This window comes from Gopherus evgoodei, chromosome 8, assembly GCF_007399415.2.
Source record: "Gopherus evgoodei ecotype Sinaloan lineage chromosome 8, rGopEvg1_v1.p, whole genome shotgun sequence".
Taxonomy (NCBI): domain Eukaryota; kingdom Metazoa; phylum Chordata; order Testudines; family Testudinidae; genus Gopherus; species Gopherus evgoodei.
The window spans coordinates 31,789,937-31,808,874 of NC_044329.1; the positions used below are offsets into that span (position 1 = coordinate 31,789,937).

The 18,938-nt window shown below is 41.5% G+C and overlaps 2 protein-coding genes across 3 annotated transcripts in view; one reads left to right on the forward strand and one right to left on the reverse strand.

Moving 5' to 3' along the window:
• Positions 1–1,243: 1,243 nt before the first annotated feature.
• C8H5orf58 (chromosome 8 C5orf58 homolog) lies at positions 1,244–10,035 on the forward strand. Its single transcript, XM_030572607.1, has 4 exons — positions 1,244–1,354; positions 5,292–5,377; positions 6,949–7,042; positions 8,989–10,035. Exons 1-4 carry the CDS (start codon positions 1,324–1,326, stop codon positions 9,147–9,149), a joined length of 372 nt encoding a protein of 123 aa, XP_030428467.1. The 5' UTR covers positions 1,244–1,323; the 3' UTR covers positions 9,150–10,035.
• A 1,045-nt stretch (positions 10,036–11,080) lies between these two features.
• LCP2 (lymphocyte cytosolic protein 2) overlaps positions 11,081–18,938 on the reverse strand; it is a 60,571-nt gene continuing 52,713 nt past the window's right edge. For both annotated transcript variants that reach the window (XM_030572282.1, XM_030572281.1), the window contains exons 17-21: positions 17,257–17,306; positions 15,876–15,979; positions 14,318–14,401; positions 12,739–12,894; positions 11,081–11,787 (exon numbers count right to left, since the gene is read on the reverse strand). In XM_030572282.1, coding sequence (XP_030428142.1) covers positions 11,665–11,787; positions 12,739–12,894; positions 14,318–14,401; positions 15,876–15,979; positions 17,257–17,306 — 517 coding nt within the window. In that variant the 3' untranslated portion in view covers positions 11,081–11,664. The remainder of the gene's footprint in view (positions 11,788–12,738; positions 12,895–14,317; positions 14,402–15,875; positions 15,980–17,256; positions 17,307–18,938) is intronic.

An 18,938-nucleotide genomic window follows, 5' to 3' on the forward strand; every position in this document is an offset into this window, starting at 1 on the left:
TTCTTCTGTTTAAAAAGTCTGTCATCGGATCAGGGAGCAGAAACACTACTATGTGACTTTGCTAAACAACTAAACAATAGAATAGTAAATATCAAATACCTGAAGCAAACAGCCCTTAGCCTGAAAACTGTTTATCTAAGATATTCAAATTCATTCTAAAAAAATCTAAAAATTTGTGGGCCACCAAAAAAAAAAGAGCTAAACTTGTATTGATTGCTGTTAATAACAAATAGTTTTGCCAGTTTTCATTTTTAGCACTAACATAGCTCAGGTCTGTCTATTATTATTCTTATAGCATTGCCTAAGGACTAACCAAGAATGGAGCTCCATAGTGTTTGGTACTATAGAAACAAAGAGTAATAGATAGTCCCTGCCCCAAGGAGATTGCAATCTACGTAAACCAGACACACACAGGATGGAGAAGGGGTAGAACACAGCCTCAGAGTGAAGTATATGAAGGCAACACATGGTAGTTCAAGAATTTCTTTGTGGGCTGGAAAGAAAAGGGAAGAGTGAGAGAACATTGAAGGGAGGCTGAAAGGGTCAGAGGAGCAGATATGGAGTGATGCTGAGGTAAAGAGATGGTGGGGGAGAGTTGGACCAAAGAGCCAATCAGCACAGTGGAGGTTCAGTCAAAACTACAAACTGAAATGCCTTTGCCAGTGTAAAGCTTCATTGTGTTTAAGAGGAAAGGGTTAAAGTTAGTGGGAACCAATCACATTTGAGAGCCTAAATAATGATTTAAGTATGTATGGATTCAGTGGAAAAATAATGTATAATTTTCCTTGATATGGAAGTGCCTGAAGAAGATTAGAAGGGACTAGGGTAGTGAACTCCAAAATTGAGTCCTTTCACAAATATTCTTTAAACAGAAAAGGAGGAAGTGGGAATTGTGTATCGAGGAGTTAAATATAAATTTAGTACGTGAGAGTTTCTTAAAGCTGTTTTATCCTTTCAATATCTTCGGCTAAATTTAGTGACTTATTAGAAATCATTAATCTTGTTCAAAATCAAGTAAAGACTTCCTTACAAAACACTAAGACACATCTATCTTTATTTATTTATTTATTTAGCTGAGATTATAGTATAGACACAATTATTTTGTTGCCTGCACAAGTGGAACTGAGCTGATTGGTGGAGAGGTATGAACGTAACACAACATACCAGTCTATGGAGTTTATTTCAGAGGAGTAAAGTGCTATTGCTAAGGAAACAAAGCTTACACTGGCTTAATACTAAGAAGGTTTCCTGTGCAGAATATACTGTACTTCCTACTAATCATGGTGAGCCATAGTTGCTTGCCTGAATTAGTACAAGGTAAAAATGAAGATACAGCTAGCAATGCTACTGCAAAGTAAGTGAGATTATTTCTGTCCTACATTATTTTGTGCAGTGGGTGGGGAAAATATTAGTAGGCATTTTCAACTGAAGATTACACCCATAGTTAAATATTACATCTTTCTGTCTTAAGATGCATTAAATATTTACACATTAGTGCCAGATATTTTTGAGCCTAAATTATAATATATCCAAACTGAAAAGTACCATTTAAAATATAAAAGCAACTTCACAACAGCTTTATATGCAACTGCTGAGGAATCCGCAGACTACAGAACATAAGCCTACGGTACTGATACTGTTTAAAAAATATTTTCATATAAATGAAAACAATCAACTGTAATGCAGACACAGGATGTTTCTAATGTAACCTGTTTAGATGGAGGTACAGAAGTAAATGAAATTGCTACTGATATTGTAAAGCCTGATGTTACTGTGGACTTAGAAACCACCTTTAGCCAGACAGACCGCAGTAGCCAGACAGTATTTGTCTAGCAGTGGGCGGGTAAAGGCTTTGGACAGTCATTTACATGTTTTTTTTTCACTCACTGGCCACAGCATATTTTACTAGTGGTTTGTTTGGTCATATCATTCAGATATCAAAATAGAGTTCCAATATTCTTCATCATATACTTTTTTGTTATTGTTCATGGTCTCCTCAAAAAGGAGTTAATGTTCAAACTGGCTGGCAATTCTCTGTCTGAGATTGAAAATTAGAACTTTTAATTGCCAATTATCATGGCAATTAAGATGAGCACCTGGTGCTTGATTTCATTGATCTCAAAGTGAGTGAGGCATCTAAGTAACTTTGTGAATCCCATCCATCATGAATAAATAGAAAATCCAGCATGATCTAAACAATTTGTTTTCTAAAAGGGAGCACTTCATGTCTGGAATTCATAATAGCAACATGGGCATTAATGTACCTTCATTTTAATTATGTTGCTGCACTGAACCTATCTGTAATGCATTTTACTCTGGAAGTGGAATGTTTTCAAGTTCAAGCTTTTAAATGATTTCTGAATAGATTATTATTAGAATGAACATTTTCAGCATTGTGCTACATGTCTTGTTAAAGCAAATATTATAGCTGTAAACCGTTAAAAGAAATTTCAGAATCCCACATCACAAATTTGTGTTGTATTTGAGGTTTTGCTCACTGAGATCCTCACACATTCTGTGTGCACCTATACTGTCTTTGCACACAGTAGATAGCCACACTCACAGACCCTTCCAGAAAAATCACCAACTTCTATAGAGCCTGAGTTAAGGAGCTGTCTTTTTCCTTACAGATCCACGGAAAGGACAAAACTAATTCACTTGCATGGGTGTTTCTGTGGGACCTTTGAGGACTTTGTAAACTGCATGATTGTAGTACCGGAACTGGTATATATGTGAAGTGTTTCCTCTTTTGCATTTCTCGGCTTCAAAGAAACCTCAGGCTGAGCAGTATAGGGTGTTGTCTCTCTCAGTTACATTAACAGTTAACTTGTTCCTCAACACAAAGAAGTGGGGTTCTAACCTGTACTGTATTTTAGCTTTCACTACTGTCATGAAATGTTAAACGTAGGGCACTTTCATTCCACGTTAAAACTTTGTGTAAACATGCAGCAGAAAGAGGAAGAGAGAGAATAGAAGTGTAAATAAACCACAAACAAACTGCCTTTTCATCTCATCGTATGTCTACTTACTATGCACACGAGAAATTCTACAGGCTCAATCTCCTCTGAGGTGCCAATGGTCCCTCTTCCCAGTAATGCCCAAACAGGAAGCCTAAGTGAAGATGAACATTGATCAGCCCTAGTGCCTGACATATGTTAAGCAGTACTGCTAGCAACCACTCCTCTTCAAAGTGATTGTGCAGTGTCACCAGCCACAAGTACTACACAGCCGATGTTTATCCGTTCTTCAGAGAACAGCAACTATAAAAGGATGAATCCCTCTATACTTACTGTTTCAACACCAGTTGCAATGCAATATTGATTGAACCCTCTTTGCTCTGTACCTTCTGCCCTTGTGTGTCTGTTTTAGCAATTCTTGCTGGTTTTGGTGGAAGCCAGGTATTTGCTATAACCAGTATGGATAATGTTGCAAAGAGCCTTCCTTGTCCTAATCCAAGCCAGGTCTTTGACAAGGTCTGAAATCAGTATAAATGAAATCTACACACCTCTGTTCATGTGTAGAGAGGAAAATAATTAGTTATCGCTAAGGAGTCAGCTGCTGTACTGTGCAACAACTTCCAAATCTCCAGAGGCCAGTCTGGTTTTCTATATAAATAATGTCTCAATATGATGAGATGAACCCTTTTCAGTAGATGTTAATCTTAACACAGTTCTTTAGTTGCCATCTCTATTCCGTTTACCTTTCCTCCTCCCTCTTTAATCCTCCTGCAAAGCTTGTTATTATTTCCCTCCTCTCCAGCCCCTGTAAAACCCCATCTCTTGGGGTCATCTGATTTAAGTGAAAATTTCAGGTTTTATTTACTTAAAAATAAATGTCTGGCCTTCATGGTTATAGAGAACAAGTTGAAAAGATGTCCCCTAAAGGCTGTGTATGTAGGGCTGTGTTTGGACTCAGCACAAGGTATAAACAGGGTCTTGTGCGGTTTTGGGGAGGGGCAGCTGTTTGGTGCCTAGAGGTCACCAAAACTGCTTACTCAGTTCCCCACGGCTGTCAGCTGAACTACAGTTCCCAGCATGCCTTGCTTTGGGCTCACTGGAAGCCATGGCACTTCCTGTTTCCCCGGGCTGCAGGTTTATCTTGCTTTGTGTGAGGGGAGGCCCAGGCCTGCTGGGGAGCTACGGGGCTCCAGCAGGGCGTAGAAAGGAGGGCAAGTTCTGTGGTGGAGTGCTCAGGGGCCCAGCACTGCCGCCCCTAGAATTTACTTATTCCAAACTGGGCCCTCCTCAGGGGCATAACGTTCAGGCCTGAGGCTATGTGATTCTGGAGAGCCAGCCCTCAGGGAGTTGTGCTGCACCTTAGCTTGTGCATGTGTGCGGTGGGGCTGTGTCTGAGTTCCCTGCAGCTGCACCTCACTGATTTCATTTGTATCCCACAGTCCTGACTAGGAGACCCTCAAACCAAGGCCATACAGGGGGACTCCCTTCAGGCAAACACTGGTGTTGGGGTTTTCGTGTTCATATTAAGCCCTCTGCAAACACTCCACAGGGCTCTCATCTCATTATATTCTGCTTCTTGTGACCATCAAAATGGCTGTATGCATTTTGGCTGGCCTGAGCAGATCAAATCCAGGTCCTTTCACCGTGTACAGCTTTTGTGAATCATACAGGCACCTCATGAACATCAAAACAGGCCTGTTCCCCTCCTACAAGGTCAAGAAACTTTCTGTTTCCAGTGATGACGCATGACACAAACTTAAATGTCAAAGTGAGGGAGTGTTGTTTAGTGGTTAGACCAGGAGGCTGGGTATGAGGCGATCTGGTGGTTATTCCCAACTGCCACGGACTTCCTCTGTGACACTGGATACATTACATATTCTCTCTGTGCATTAGTTTACCCATCTGTAAATTGGTGATAATTACCCATTTGGGTAAAATGTTTTTAGATTCTTACATGAAAGGTGTCATATAAGCACAGACTATTAGTGTTTTATGATTTTATAGGAGGAATTGAAGGCCAACCTTCAGAATGTTCATAATTTTGATCTCAGGGTCCTGGCTGGAACTACTGCAAAGGTACCTTTTCAGTAGTTTATGGTCAGTTCTTAACTCGTAGCACTTGAAAGGAAGGCCAAACATCTAATAGAAACATTTAGATTTAGACAAGTAAAAGATTTCTTACTTAAAAAATGCACTCACTCATTTGAAATGACACTAATGAAAATAAAAATGTAATCAGTGTTACCCAGTCCTACATTTTAATTTGTGTCTGCAATGCAAAGATATTTTACTTTACTGCAAAAGTATGAGGCACACTTTCCCCCTTCTCTTTAGGATCTCCTTTATCTCTGGTTAATGACGTTTACATGATAAAAAACCCCAGCAGCTTGCAGAAACTGGACAAAACATCTATGTTCAAGGTAAGTTTGATTTTATTGTTGCAACTTATCACCTAAGAAAGCTTAGAGGCATAAACATATTGCTCATTTAGGAAACTTCCCAGAGCTTTTCCAAATAAATTATTATACTTTGTTACACTTCCAAGGTGAGTCTCACAAACTATATATAAACTTACAATGACAAGAATAAATTGATGCATCTGAAATTTCTTTTTGTGTATGTTTTTCTGGAAGCAGCTCTGTTTTAAAAGAAGTACAGGCAGTTAAAAATTGGAAAGTCTTAAAATTTGCTACTTGCTTTCAAATGGTTTAATGCTCTTATTTCTCAAAAAATGCCCCCCCATCCCCTCACCACCCCCAAAACTAAAAAAAAGAAAAAAGAAAAGTTTGGTCAGGAGATGAAAAATGAGTAGTAGGATCATAGCAATAAAATAAGAGAGTACAATTGTCAGGATATTTATACGTATTAATAAGCATCTGTCATCTGTCATATGGTATAACTTTTCATTAATATATTTAATTTCTCTTTCTATATTAATTTTGTAACGGCTCCATCTTGTGGCTAATATGTATAATTGAGGATTAACTTTCATTAGAAGTTTCAGAGTGGTAGCTGGCTACTCTAAGGGCTGGTCTACACTTGGGAGGGGGTCGAAGTGAGACATACAACTTCAGCTATGAGAATAGCGTAGCTGAAGTTGTTGCATCATATTTCGACTTACCTCCTGTCCTCACGGCGGGGGATCAACGGCCGCGGCTTCCTGGTCGACTCCGCTTCCGCCTCTTGCCCTGGTGGAGTTCCGGAGTCGACGGGGAGTGCAGTGGGGATCGATTTATCACGTCTCGATGAGCAGGTAATGTGAATATACCATAAAAAAAACACCTCAACCAGGGGCGTAGCTCTGAGCCTGGGGCACTGTTTACACTGGCGCTTTACAGTGCTGCAACTTGCTGCGCTCAGGGGGGTGTTTTTCACCCACCTGAGCGAGAAAGTTGCAGTGCTGTTAATTGCTGTTAATTGCCAGTGTAGATAAGCTTATGCCCAAATAAATGTATTAGTCTCTAAGGTGCCTCAAGGATTTCTCATTGTGTTTTCATTACAAGCTTTGTTTCAGTGTATTAAGTATCTTTTGGCATTACATTTTCTCATTCTTTTTTTATAAGCTCACAATGGGGTATTTTTAAAACAGACAAATGAAAGTGAAAACCTCATAAGAATCTTGCTGATTTTTAGGTGTTTTTGCTGCTAAGCTGCTTTAATTAAAATAATAAAAAGGAGTATTTTTTTTCTGAACATTTAAGTTAACTCCATTTAGGGGGAGGAGAGAGAACCCTGGACAATTTTCATTCTATTGCATGGAGTTGTAAAAAGGAATAAAAGAAAAAGTGGTAATGCCTGATGGGAAATAAAAAATAAAACCAACATTTTTGGTTTTGATGAAAACTGGAACATTTAAAAAAAGATTTTTGCACGTCACTCATTTTCAAATATGCATTTTTTAAAAAAAATTGAATGAAAAATTCAAAACTACTAATGCTCAAAGATTGCACATATATAATACCAATTCTGATGTTATTTCTCTTTCCTATAGATGTTTAAGAGTGATGTTGCTGACAAGCAGTTTAGCCTGGAAACTGCAATTAAAAATATTGATAAAATGTCCAGTGAGCTGAAGAAACTAAATGGTAATTCTGAGTGTATCTATCATCAGACTAAAGGGGAAATGACTGAATTGTTTGATGCAATGTTGTTGTAGATGTGTCAGTCCCAGGATATTAGAGACACAAGGCGGGTAAGATAATATGTTTTATGGCACCAGCTTCTGGTGATGAGAGAGAAGCTTTCAAGCTTACAGAAAGCCCTTCTTCAGGCCTGGGAAACGTATTCAGAATGTCACAGCTAAATGCAAGGATTGTTTAGTGGTACTTAATACATATTTCAAGCGACCATTCAATGTGAAGTAGCCTATTAACACCCCTCCAATCATGCGGCGGGGGGAGGAGAGAAAGGAAGGGTTGTGGGGGCTAGGGGGACAAGGGGGAGTAAGGAGCTGGGGAGAGGTTATGGATTGTTATATCCAGTGTCTCCATTCAGTCTTTGCTAGATACTAAAACTCATGAACTGAATAGAGACACTGGATATAACAATCCATAACCTCTCCCCAGCTCCTTACTCCCCCTTGTCCCCCTAGCCCCCACAACCCTTCCTTTCTCTCCTCCCCCCGCCGCATGATTGGAGGGGTGTTAATAGGCTACTTCACATTCAGTGTCTCCATTCAGTCTTTGCTAGATACTAAAACTCATGAACTGAATAGAGACACTGGAATTGTGGCTTTTTATAACAATCTGTAACCCAGTAACAACGCCCTCCACCCCCCACCCCAGTTGTCAGGTGGCTCCAGGAACCAGCGCAGCAAGCTCGTGCCTGGGGCGGCAAGCTGCAAGGGGGCGGAGTGCTGGTTGCTGTGAGGGCATCAGTCAGGCAGCGTTTGGCAGCATGCCTGTGGGAGGTCTGCCGGTCCTGCGGCTTTTGTGGCAATTTGGTGGCAAGTATGCCAAAGGCAGGGGACTGGCAAATCACCCACAGAAACACTGCCGAATCCACGTCCCCAGCAGACGATGCCACCAAAGGCCGCCTGACTGCCATGCTTGGGGTGGCAAAAAACATCGAGCCGCCCCTGCCAGTTGCCTCCCCATTTCCTTTCCCTTCCATGACTGGTGGACTGTTAATGGGCCATGTAGGGGGTAGTTACCCACTCCTACCCTTTGAAGTGGAAAACAGCCCAGGAGAGGGCTGTGGCTGAGGCAAGAAGCCTGGGCTGATTAGGGAAGGTAGGCTCAGCTGTGGCCAAGCCCCAATCAGGCCCAGCTAGCTCCTATAAGAGGCAATGAGCCAGGATCCCAGTCACTCTTCCTCTGCCTGTAGAGGCAAGGTGGGTGTAGTGGGTGGGGTTCCCCTGGGTGAGGAGACCCAGAGTGTAGAGGTACTGCCTGGGGGCAGCAACCCAGAGAAAGGGGAGCCAGCGGTAAGGCAGATCACCAGCCTGCAGGGGGCACTTTAGGATGCTGGAAGAGCTAATTCCCATGGATGACCAGCAGGAGGCGCCGCAGGGGTGAGTCCACTCACTTACAGGCCGCTTCACCTTGAGTGGTCCCTTGAAATATATCTATCTACTTATCTAAACAATTTGTTCTCTCTTTTATTTAGCTCTGAGTACGTTTCACAGCTGCTAATGAACTCATGCAGATTTTGTGATTATGTTGTTCCTTCTCTATAATGAAACAAGAATTTGTCCCCTTATGGTGAAAAATTAATAAAATCATACTTACTGTTCAAAAAATAGGATCATATTAGTCAAACATGAAAAAGTCCTGCTAGATAACAGTTAATTCTTCAGCAAGTACATATCATAGCTTCCTAACAAAAGATATATAGTAATACGCTAATAGCAAATTGTATTTAAATGCCTTGGAAAATTGCTATCATCCTTTTAATTTACAGAAGAGTTAAATGTAGAATACTCTACAGTAAAAAAAAAACAAAACACCTTTGCAGTAAATTGTCACACACATAATACCTATTATACAGTAAATGTTCATGATTGAAGTTCATATTGTACTTTTTGTAACAGTGAAAAGCCAACTGCTGCTCTGTGACCTTACTTTGAACTTCAGTCATCCTGTGAAGACCACAGTTTCAAGGGAGGTAGAAGAAAAGAAAACAGATTTTGAGGAATTACATAATTCCATCAAGTTCCATGCTGATGCTTCCATTAACAATTCTTCTCTTTGAGCCATTAAAATTTCAGCATAGTTTTCTGCTCTGGTTGAAACTTTTATAATATGACATTTTGTGTTATCAGAGTATGAAAAGTAGTATCTGAAGAATGTATCAATATGTGAAAAACAAATATTTTGAATAACTCAGAAACAACTAAAATAATAAAAAGGAAAATAATTGGTCCATAGTCTATACATTTTCCAAAATCCCCCTTTTTATTAAACAGCTGAGTTTGCTGAGAACAGCGACATGGGAAACTAGATGGCTCAGGAAATTGTTTATGGAACATGACGTCTTTCATGTCAAGTTAACTGATCTGAATCAAGACCAACTGGTAACAATTAGAAGTATTTATTACCAGCTAGATCATTGTTTCCCAACTGGGAAAGGTGGTGCTAAACCTAGATGAGCTCAAGGGCAAGAAAACAGCACTGGGAGGGAAGAAAATGGCATGACCCTCAATTTGTCCCATTGTCTTCCTCCTACAAACCTATAGCTATGAGTAAAATGGCAGATGACTTCTTGAAAGCCATTCCTCTGCATGTAGTGACCCCCTAATGCAGCCAGCTACAAGATACTAATGGAAGGATAAAGCTGACAAATTTAGATGCAAGACTCAAACCATACACATGCCAGAAAATGGAATTAAATATAAGATAGGCAAACAATGGGACCAGTCCTGTTCCTTATTAAGTCAGTGGGAAAAACTCTGGGCCCTAATATTTTTAACTGATTCTGAATTATAGTTTATATTTTAAGACAGAAAATATGCACCTATCCCAGGCCTATCAGCCCCACCCTCTTAGTTATCTGCTTCCTGGGTAATGAGTTTGAGTGTAAAGCAGGGTTTCTCAAACAGGGGTCGCTGCTTGTGTAGGGAAAGCCCCTGGTGGGCCAGGCTGGCGCATTTACCTGCCCCATCTGCAGGTCTGGCTGATCGCTGCACCGGGCCAATAGGAGCTGCTGAAAGCCCGGAGCCGTGATCCATGGCCAGTGGGAGCCACAATCGGCCGGACCTGTGGACGGGGCAGGTAAATACACTGGCCCAGCCCGCCAGGGTCTTTCCCTACACAAGCGGCAACCCCTATTTTAGAAACCCTGGTGTAAAGCCTGTGGCTTGGTCAGGTGACTAAACATCACATGATGGTAGCCAAAGGTTGTACTTTATATAAAAGAGAGTCTTCTCAGAATGGAAGGAGACAGACTTCCAGGAAGGAGGTTCCTGAAGGCTACCTAACAGCAGAGGGACCTAGCTCTGGGTTTGCTGCACCAGCTAAAGGTAAAGGCCTGACTGGAGCTACCTGCACTAAAGAACAGGAGCAAAATTCCTGAAGAGGGAATTAGGAGGTTCCGAGGAAGGGTAATCCTAGAAGAAAGTAGTCTGGATAGGCCAGTGCAGGTGAGTATTTGAGGGGAGATGCCATTTGCACTTGTTTAGGGGTCCAGCCTGTGGCTCCTGTTGCTGGTCAGAAGAAGTTCATTTTCTCTTGTCCTGTATCAATAGAGTACAATTGGTGGCTGAGCCATGTGATCTCACTCCCCGATCAAACGGGGTAAGACCTGATGCTAGGCATTGGATGTCCGTCTTTGTTTGTTGAGCTGTTTTCATGTACGGGATCCTGGGAGGTATGTTTATTGATATGCACAAAACTCAGGAACAGTTTCTGAGAGCTCTGAGAAAAAGGAAACTGAGATAGAGACAGGGTCTATCACTAGATGAGGTGAGACCCACTTACATTGCCATTTTCAGAGCCTGTTCTTTGCAGAAAGGAGTGGGTTCAAGGTTATGCATTGTTGGGACCCAATATATGCAGGGACAGATTTGGGAATGGAAGTTGTCTCTAGATGATGTAGAAGAGGGAACATATACCGTATAGACCATTAAACTAACAAGTCACATAGTTCCAACCATTATAATAAATGTAGCCAGAAAGTGCAGGTCTCTACTGAAAAGTGGACTGTGACATATGGCATTTTTATTAACTCAATTTACACAAGGTTTTTCCAATTTTCTATCAACTTACATAAAATATATCAAAATAAACAATACAATCTTTCAGTACGGATAACAGTCACTAGAATTTACTCTGTACTGTACAAGCATTATACAGATATTAATTGATTTCAGTTTGCAGCTTAATGTAATTGGTACCATAAACTTGACATGAACAATAGTTTGCACAGTTTTGCTTTATAAGAAAGCAATGTAATTCTTTGCTATGTAAACCACATATAATCCTATAATATGGAATGGAGAACACTTCACATGCGAGATGGATGTTGGAGAATGACATCATTCACATGAAGAGTTTTCATGCAGTGTATGAACAATGGAGAGTAATAAATACATTGTAGAAAGTATTTTGCAAATCTGTTTTTTAAAAACACACTTTAAAATGAGAGAATTATATTTTCTCATTAAAAGAAAAAAATGTAATTCATAATTTCATTTCACTGAATACAAATGGAAATATCATGAGGTTTGTATACTCTTGTAGACCGTCGATCACAGACATTAAGCTTTCTTCTAAGTAGATCCTGCAGCATATGTTAACTTGCATTGGTTTCTTGAACCTCGGTCTTTTCCATCAATCAGCAGAAGGGGCGTTCTTTGAAAGTAATCAATAATATCTGCCACTGAAGAAAAATCCTGTGGATTAAAAACAAAGGCGGGGGAGGGGGAAGGGTGTCATCAGGATTCTTACTACTTCTCAGGGTAAAGCAATAGTATTTATTTAGACTGTGACTATTTCATGCTCTCTTGTGACTAAGTTTTGGATGAATTTGCTTCCAATACTGATCTTCCCATCTTGGATATCTCCATGGAACATTCTTGTCCAAAATTTCACCCACCCAATGAAGTTGTGAGGTATTATAAGGCAATCAGTTTTTCTTGAATTTGAGTCACTGGGCCTCATTCTTTTCTTCACTACACCAGTTTATATTTGGAATACTTTTAGTCAGGGCCAGCTCTGGCTTTTTTGCCACCCCAAGCAAAAAATAAAAAAAATCAGGGCAGCCAGAACGGCAAAGCAAAAAAAACCCCTTTGGCGCAGCTGGAGCTGCAAAACAGGAAAAAAAAAAACAACCTGTGGTGCAGCCGGAACCAGAGTGCAGGGGGACTCCCTGCACTGCAGACGTGCCCTGGCTAGCTGGGGGAGAGAGAGAAGGGAGGCGGACAAGGCTTCAGCGGGGCGCTTGCCATGCGGCCATGCCGCCTGCCGGGAGGGCTCCGTGCCGCTCCGGTCAGCAGGGAGGGAAGGACACGGGCTTTCCTGCCAAGCTTGCTGCAGACCTGGCACCGGCAAGGGCAGATGAAGCATGCAGCCTGCTCCCAGCAGGGTGCTCCCCTCCTCCATGCTGCCGACCCCTACAGGGAGGCCGGATCGGAAAACAAAACAAAACAAAAAAAAGCAGCCATGCCGCCCTAGGATTGGGCGGAATGCCGCCCCGTAGACTCTGCCGCCCCAAGCACGAGCTTGCTCGGCTGGTGCCTGGAGCCGGCCCTACCTTTAGCGAACTAAGCGACATTCTTCTTGGTAAAGCTGCTGGAGACTGGTAAAGGGGGTGGAGGTGATGCAAAGAAAGAAACATACTGTACCTCTTTTCCTTTCAGGCCAGTTCCTAACAAGTAAACTTGATTTTGCTCCTGGTAACGAATCTGAATATTATATACTTTATCTTTGTATAATACCATCAGTACGTATGGATGTGTATTAGTTTTTCTTGAGCTGTCTCTCACCAAGAATGTCCCATCCTAAGAGAATGCACATGAAAATCAAATCTATTTTTGACCAACCACGTGAGTAGAATGCTGAGTTTGTTTCTAAATGCACATTCATTCTGGGTTCTAATTGTTCAGAAAGAGCACAATTGCAAGCACAGCTTTGAAGAACTTGTTAGACTTTCTTAAAGGAAGAAGCAAAACACAAACAAAACCTTGCAATCTGCTATTTAAAATATTCCATTTCAAAGGCTAGTTCAGATGCAGTAATAGCTATTTTAGAGAGAAAAAATACTCTAATTTTGGGACACTTAGCAAAATGTTATGTGTGAAATTCTGGCCTTATTGAAGTCACTGGCAAAACTTTCATTGGCTTCAGAGAGGCCAGGATTTCAGCCCGAAAGGTGAAACCCATTGGTGTTTTGGGGATTTTTGTACACAGCTGGAAGGGATGCATGCAGTCAGCTACCCTTAGAGATTTAGACAATCTTGGAATGTTCTAGCTTGCTGCATAAGGGGAATTGGGGCCTACTGAATCAGAGTGAATGAGAGGGAAATGAGGAAATGAAATATGCCCCTCCCAGTGAGTGCTGGTTTAAAATATCTTTAGGAAAAGTGGATTAGCTAGAGAGATGCAAGTTTCTTACATAGATGATCTTGCCTCCTGGAGACAAACATTTCTATTGAGCTCCCTACCATGTGAAGCTCTCCCCTCATTACTCCATCTTACATATAAAAGTTATAGTATCACTCTGGTCCCCGTGGTCTGTGCTGTTTCCTGCAGCTCCCATTGGCCGGGAAGTTGAACCACAGCCACTGGGAGCTGCGAGTGCCCGTACCTGCAGATGGTCAGTGTAAACAAACTGTCTTGCAGCCAGTCAGTGGATTACCCTGAGAGGCCATGTGCAGCCCACGTTTGCCCACCAATGATCTAGAGTATGGCTTAATAATCCTTAAAGATCGGCTGAGCCTGGATCTGAGCTGATCTGTGTTTTTTGTTGTATTCTTTGTAATAAACCACACCCCCAAGAAGTTCAGACTTTGGTATGTGTGAACTGTGGTTTTAGAATACTATAAGACAGGTGCCCATTTGTGCTTAGTCTCTTCTATACTGATCCAAGTTTTTAATAGCCTTCTGATAATGCACTGCCAATCTGAACACTGTATGCTTAATCGGGCTGTGTAAGTACTTTTTGTTTGTGTAAGTGTGTGTACGTGCAAGCGTATGCACCACCACTACCTCTCTCCCTCCACCCACACATATAGGATGTGCCATGACATTTTGCAGGTACATTGATAGTGATTGGAAAAAATCTGGACTAGAATCTCTTTATGTAAAAGTTGTGTTCATTCACTTTTTCTGTATGAATGCAAAGACATATATCAGGACACAAACCATTTAAACAATGTGCCAAGTATTTCTATATCCATTTAAGGGTAACTGTTAACACTGTACCTTATTTATATTCCTAAGAGCTGCTTCTGCTTCCTGCCGGCTGATGTCTCCAACATACCATTCTGCATTCAGTGAATCTTGAAACTTTTGTTTTATTTTTTTGGGGGGGGAAGAGAAGAAAGTTGGCTGTCGGTGAATTAATGTATACGATGTTATAAACATATATGTACAGAAGTAGAGGAATTTAAATGGGGGTGAGGAAAGGGAAGTAGTGTATTTCCAGATGCAGGGATGAGCATTTTTAGTTCTGACCTTGTTAAGTTGATCTAATCATTCCAATACTCTCTGAAGGCGTTTGCACATGCTGCCACCTTGCAAACCAGAGAAGTGAGGACTCTAGGATTTTGATAAATATTTTATTTCCTGTGACATTTCTTTGTTATGTCCAGATGAGTCACAGACATCTTAGGTCTCTCCTATTTTTACCATCAGCAGAGCCTTAAACTGTGGCTTGCTGTGGGCTCCCAAGCACTAAACACACGCACACACAAACCTGTCTTACATGACTATTCAGTGCAATAGCAAAAATCAGATGCTAAGTGGAGGTGGTCTTCAAAGAAATATGGAGACCAAATTTTCTTCTCTCACCCGTTTTAGGTTGGTTTATTTGAGAGGAGAATTGAGTCCAAAGCATCTGAGGGTACTTCAGAGCAGCTTTGCAAGACAGGAAGTGGTCTAGTAAACTTCACCATACCTTCTGACTGTTTCACTGTACATGTTTTGCTGTATTTTCACTCCTCTTTTGCTTGGTGAAGACCAAGTAAGGAACTAAGGTTGGACATCACAAGGGAAACCAACAGCAAATGCAAGAATGTATACCAAAGAATAACTGACTAGAAAACCAATTTAGGAAAAAAAATTGTCTCACGTTTAGTTGATTTGCTATTACAGACATTAATCCTAATCATTTTGCACATCATAGATGATTCATTCCTCCCCATATTGGGAGCCACAGTCTAAAGGGGATGATGTTTGACTGCCCCACGTCTCCTTTGGTGAGCAAGCGCCCCCACCTTGCTCTCCCTGCTCCACCAGGGTTACCTGAATGGGAGAGAGGGAGGGTGCTCTGTCCTTCTCCACTGTACCTTCCCTCCAGCATGTTTGGCTGCTCTCCCTGGCAACCAGGCCTGTGTGAGGAGCTTCTCATGTGGCTGAAGCCAGTCGCTATGGGTCACTGCTGCACGCAGCACGGCAACTGCCTGAGAGACAGCCCATCTGGGAAGTGGTGGCCGTGGTGGGCTGCTCCCCACCCAGGCTCAGCACTGTGGGACAGGCTGAGTGAGCCAGAAATGGGCTGTGGGGAGAGGGGCTTTCTCTCAGGCAGCCACACTGCACAGAGCAATGAGACCCTGAGTGGACAGTGTGAGATGTGACTGGTCCCACCCCTTCTGCTCCTGGCCTGAACTGGCTCTGAGGGACATGGGCCAAGCATGTTGCGGGACAGGTACAGTCGGAGAAGGGAGCCCCTCTTTCTCTCTCCCCCACAGGCCAAGCAAAATCTGGGGAGGGGGCACTTGACTCCATATACCACCCCCACCTCTGAGTCATATTATTATACCTCATCTTCATCCATGCTTGGTGGCTGCACAATCTGCCTGTTAGGAATTGGTAATGGAGGTCTGCCATCTGCTGGGCCTTTTGAAGGAGTTCTATTGATGTTACCTTTAAAGTTCCAGAACAAATTTAAATTAAAAACAGAAAGATAAAACTTAGTCTATGCAGCAGATATTAGAGTGTAGTTTAAGACTTTGATTCTCAGTTATACCAAGGCCTCTTTATACCACTCAGGCAGCATAAGGGGCCGTACAGCGGGTGAAAATTATGCTCCCACTTAGTGTAATTGAGAATCTGACCTAGATTTCTTTATGTAATGGGACAAATTCATCCTCCTTATACATGAGGATCACTCCCATGGGCCTTAAAGGAACTTCAGTAGCTATGGATGCCTCAAAGGCAACTATATTTGAAATAGGAATTACAGATGATGAACTGTATCTCAATAATTTAATTATGACTGTATCTTCAGTTACCCTAATTACAGCTAATCTGAACTTCTACAGTTACAAACCACAAGGTTGCCCTGCTAGAAGTTTATAAAATTGTATTGGAGAGATGAAAAAAATTGCTGCTTTTTTTTTTCTCTTTGTGGAAACCTTGAACAGTTTAAATGGTAACAGCTACCAGTGTTGAACATTGTTGAATGTTATGCCAAGAGATTATGATTTTCAATGTTGCATATTTTTAATTACAGTATTTTTTGCCAATTAAATATGTAGCTGAGACAAACTTAATTTCACCTTGGAAATGTTTTTCATACCAGCCAAGGTATTGGTGTAGTATTATTCAGATCTGAAACATTCATTGCTTTTCTCTACCATCACACAAATCATTATTGGAATGACATAATCACATGGGACTTTCAGAATCATTGTAGTCAATGGATAGTAATCTGAGACTAGTGCTCTTAAATTGTAGCTCTAGCGAAGCAAATACTTATATCACATTTTGTCGGTGCCTTAACTAAATAGACAGCAGTGCCAAAATTTAACAAGGCAAAAAGCCCCACCTTAAACATAGACTAAATGAACTAAAAAACTTAGCTAACCAATGCTTAAAGTGATCTGAAAAAGTTAGGGGTCTATTGTAATCTGGGAGTAGCAGTTCTGGTAAAACGATGCTTAAAGTGTTTCCTCCAGAGACCCTTGTGGTGCTGCTGCTGCAGGAATAAAGAGACAGACCAGAGCATCTAATATGCAAATAAAATGCATTCTTTACACTGGTTGGGTGGGTATGCTCCTCCCCACACCCACCCACTTTAAGCACTGTACTTAATAGTTTTTTATTGCTATTAAATCCAGAAGCTGAACGTCCATGACAGATATCATCTGCTGCAACTTCATTATGTTTGGAGTGGAAATCCAGGCTCACAGAATACAAACCTAGCTGAAAGCGTGATGGTAATGATCCGCTTGAAGAAAGGCTGGTAGTACTGTTAAAGAAATCAATTAAATTGAAGTTTAACACACATAGGGTATGTTGCTATAATTATATTATTTAATGTTTATACTGTGGCAGCTCCCAGAGGCACAGATCCATACCTGGGCCCCTCTGTGCTACATGCTGTACAAAGATGGAAGCATACATAGTGCATGTCCCTAAAGGGTTCCATTCTCCTTTCTTTTTAGCACCTATGGCAGATAGACATCCTAGTCTTCCCCGTATGAAAATTCACATGGTAATTAAGGTCAGTATTAACTCTTCTTGAGACCTGGCACTTGGAGATAAGGGGCAAGGGACAGCCCATGGCACTATTACTCCTATAGGGACCACTTCAGGATCAGTACAGTTGGAACCTAATTTCCCTCTAGAACCTATATCTCTGTTGGATTTCCAGCCCATGACCCCCTCCCAAGCCCTTTCTTCATAAGGGGAGTATATGAAGCAAAATTACAAACTGTTACTCAGTCTGGAATTTCCCCCAAACTTCCCCCCTTCTGTGTGTGTTCCTCCCTTCCTCTTGGCTGAAGAACAAGCATCATTCAAGCATTCAAGTTCCAGGAGGTGCAAAAACTTGGCAAGAGCTGTACTAGTGACTGAATTCACACTTCTAGCCTCATCTATGCTTAGTTTGTTTGTTCTGCTCTTGCTGAACTATTCAGCCCCTCGTTATAAGCTCTATAGGTGCCTTTTCCGCTTCCTGTTAGAAATTTCTATAATTGAAACCAGCTCTCTTGGCAGTCCCAAAATGACAGCAGCCAAAGGCAACAATGAGTTTATCAGATCTTATCTCTTTTTCCCCAAAAAGTTTCACCTCACTAAGACCCCACTGCCAAGGGCTCCTCTTTTCCAGTATTGAAATGAACCTCTCTTTGGAGGTACTGCAAAAAAGGCTCTGACTAAAATGTATATTACCATAGTGTCTCAGGCTATTCTTTTAAGAAGAGGCATCTAATTTTTGGATGTCCAACTGTAGACATCTAAGGTCTGACTTTTTTTTTTTAAACAGGGACTGAGTACCCACAATTCCAGCTGAAGTCAATGGGAACTGCAAGTGCTACAGTAATGCCTAGAATCTCCCTTCTGGGATCAGGACCCCATTGAGATAGGCACTGTACAGATGTATACTAAGACAATCTCTGCCCCTAAAAGAGTTTACAATCTCTATAGACAAGGCAGACAAAGAATGGGAGAAATAGATAAATGTCTTTAGTGGGGCACTCAAAAATTGAAGGATCCAAAATTAGAGTCTAATTGTAGTTCATACCAAAGAGGTCCTAATATAATCCTCTTTTAATGTACAACTAAGAGTATCCTAGTGTATCTGATATGTATTGTCTGTATCTTTGGAATATATAGAGACTTAAGGTCTTGGGTCAGATGGCTTTACAGAATTGGGGGATTCCCCTAAAATGGTGGAAACAGCCCCAAGCAAGCAGAAGGGAGCTAAGGTTCTGGCCAGTAGATAATAAACTCCTTGGGTAGTAATCATGTGTTCTTTTGGGTCTTGTACAGCACCATATACACCAGTGTTTTTCAAACTGGGGCTGCCGCTTGTGTTGGGAAAGCCCCTGGCGGGCTGGACCAGTTTGTTTACCTGCCATGTCCGCAGGTCCGGCTGATC

Excerpts from the sequence above, each read along its gene's own strand:
- C8H5orf58 (XM_030572607.1), top strand. The coding sequence starts at position 1,324 with ATGAAGATACAGCTAGCAATGCTACTGCAAA. Across the intron at positions 5,378-6,948 it reads ACAAAACATCTATGTTCAAG|ATGTTTAAGAGTGATGTTGC; the intron begins GTAAGTTTGATT and ends TCTTTCCTATAG. Across the intron at positions 7,043-8,988 it reads TGAGCTGAAGAAACTAAATG|TGAAAAGCCAACTGCTGCTC; the intron begins GTAATTCTGAGT and ends TTTTTGTAACAG.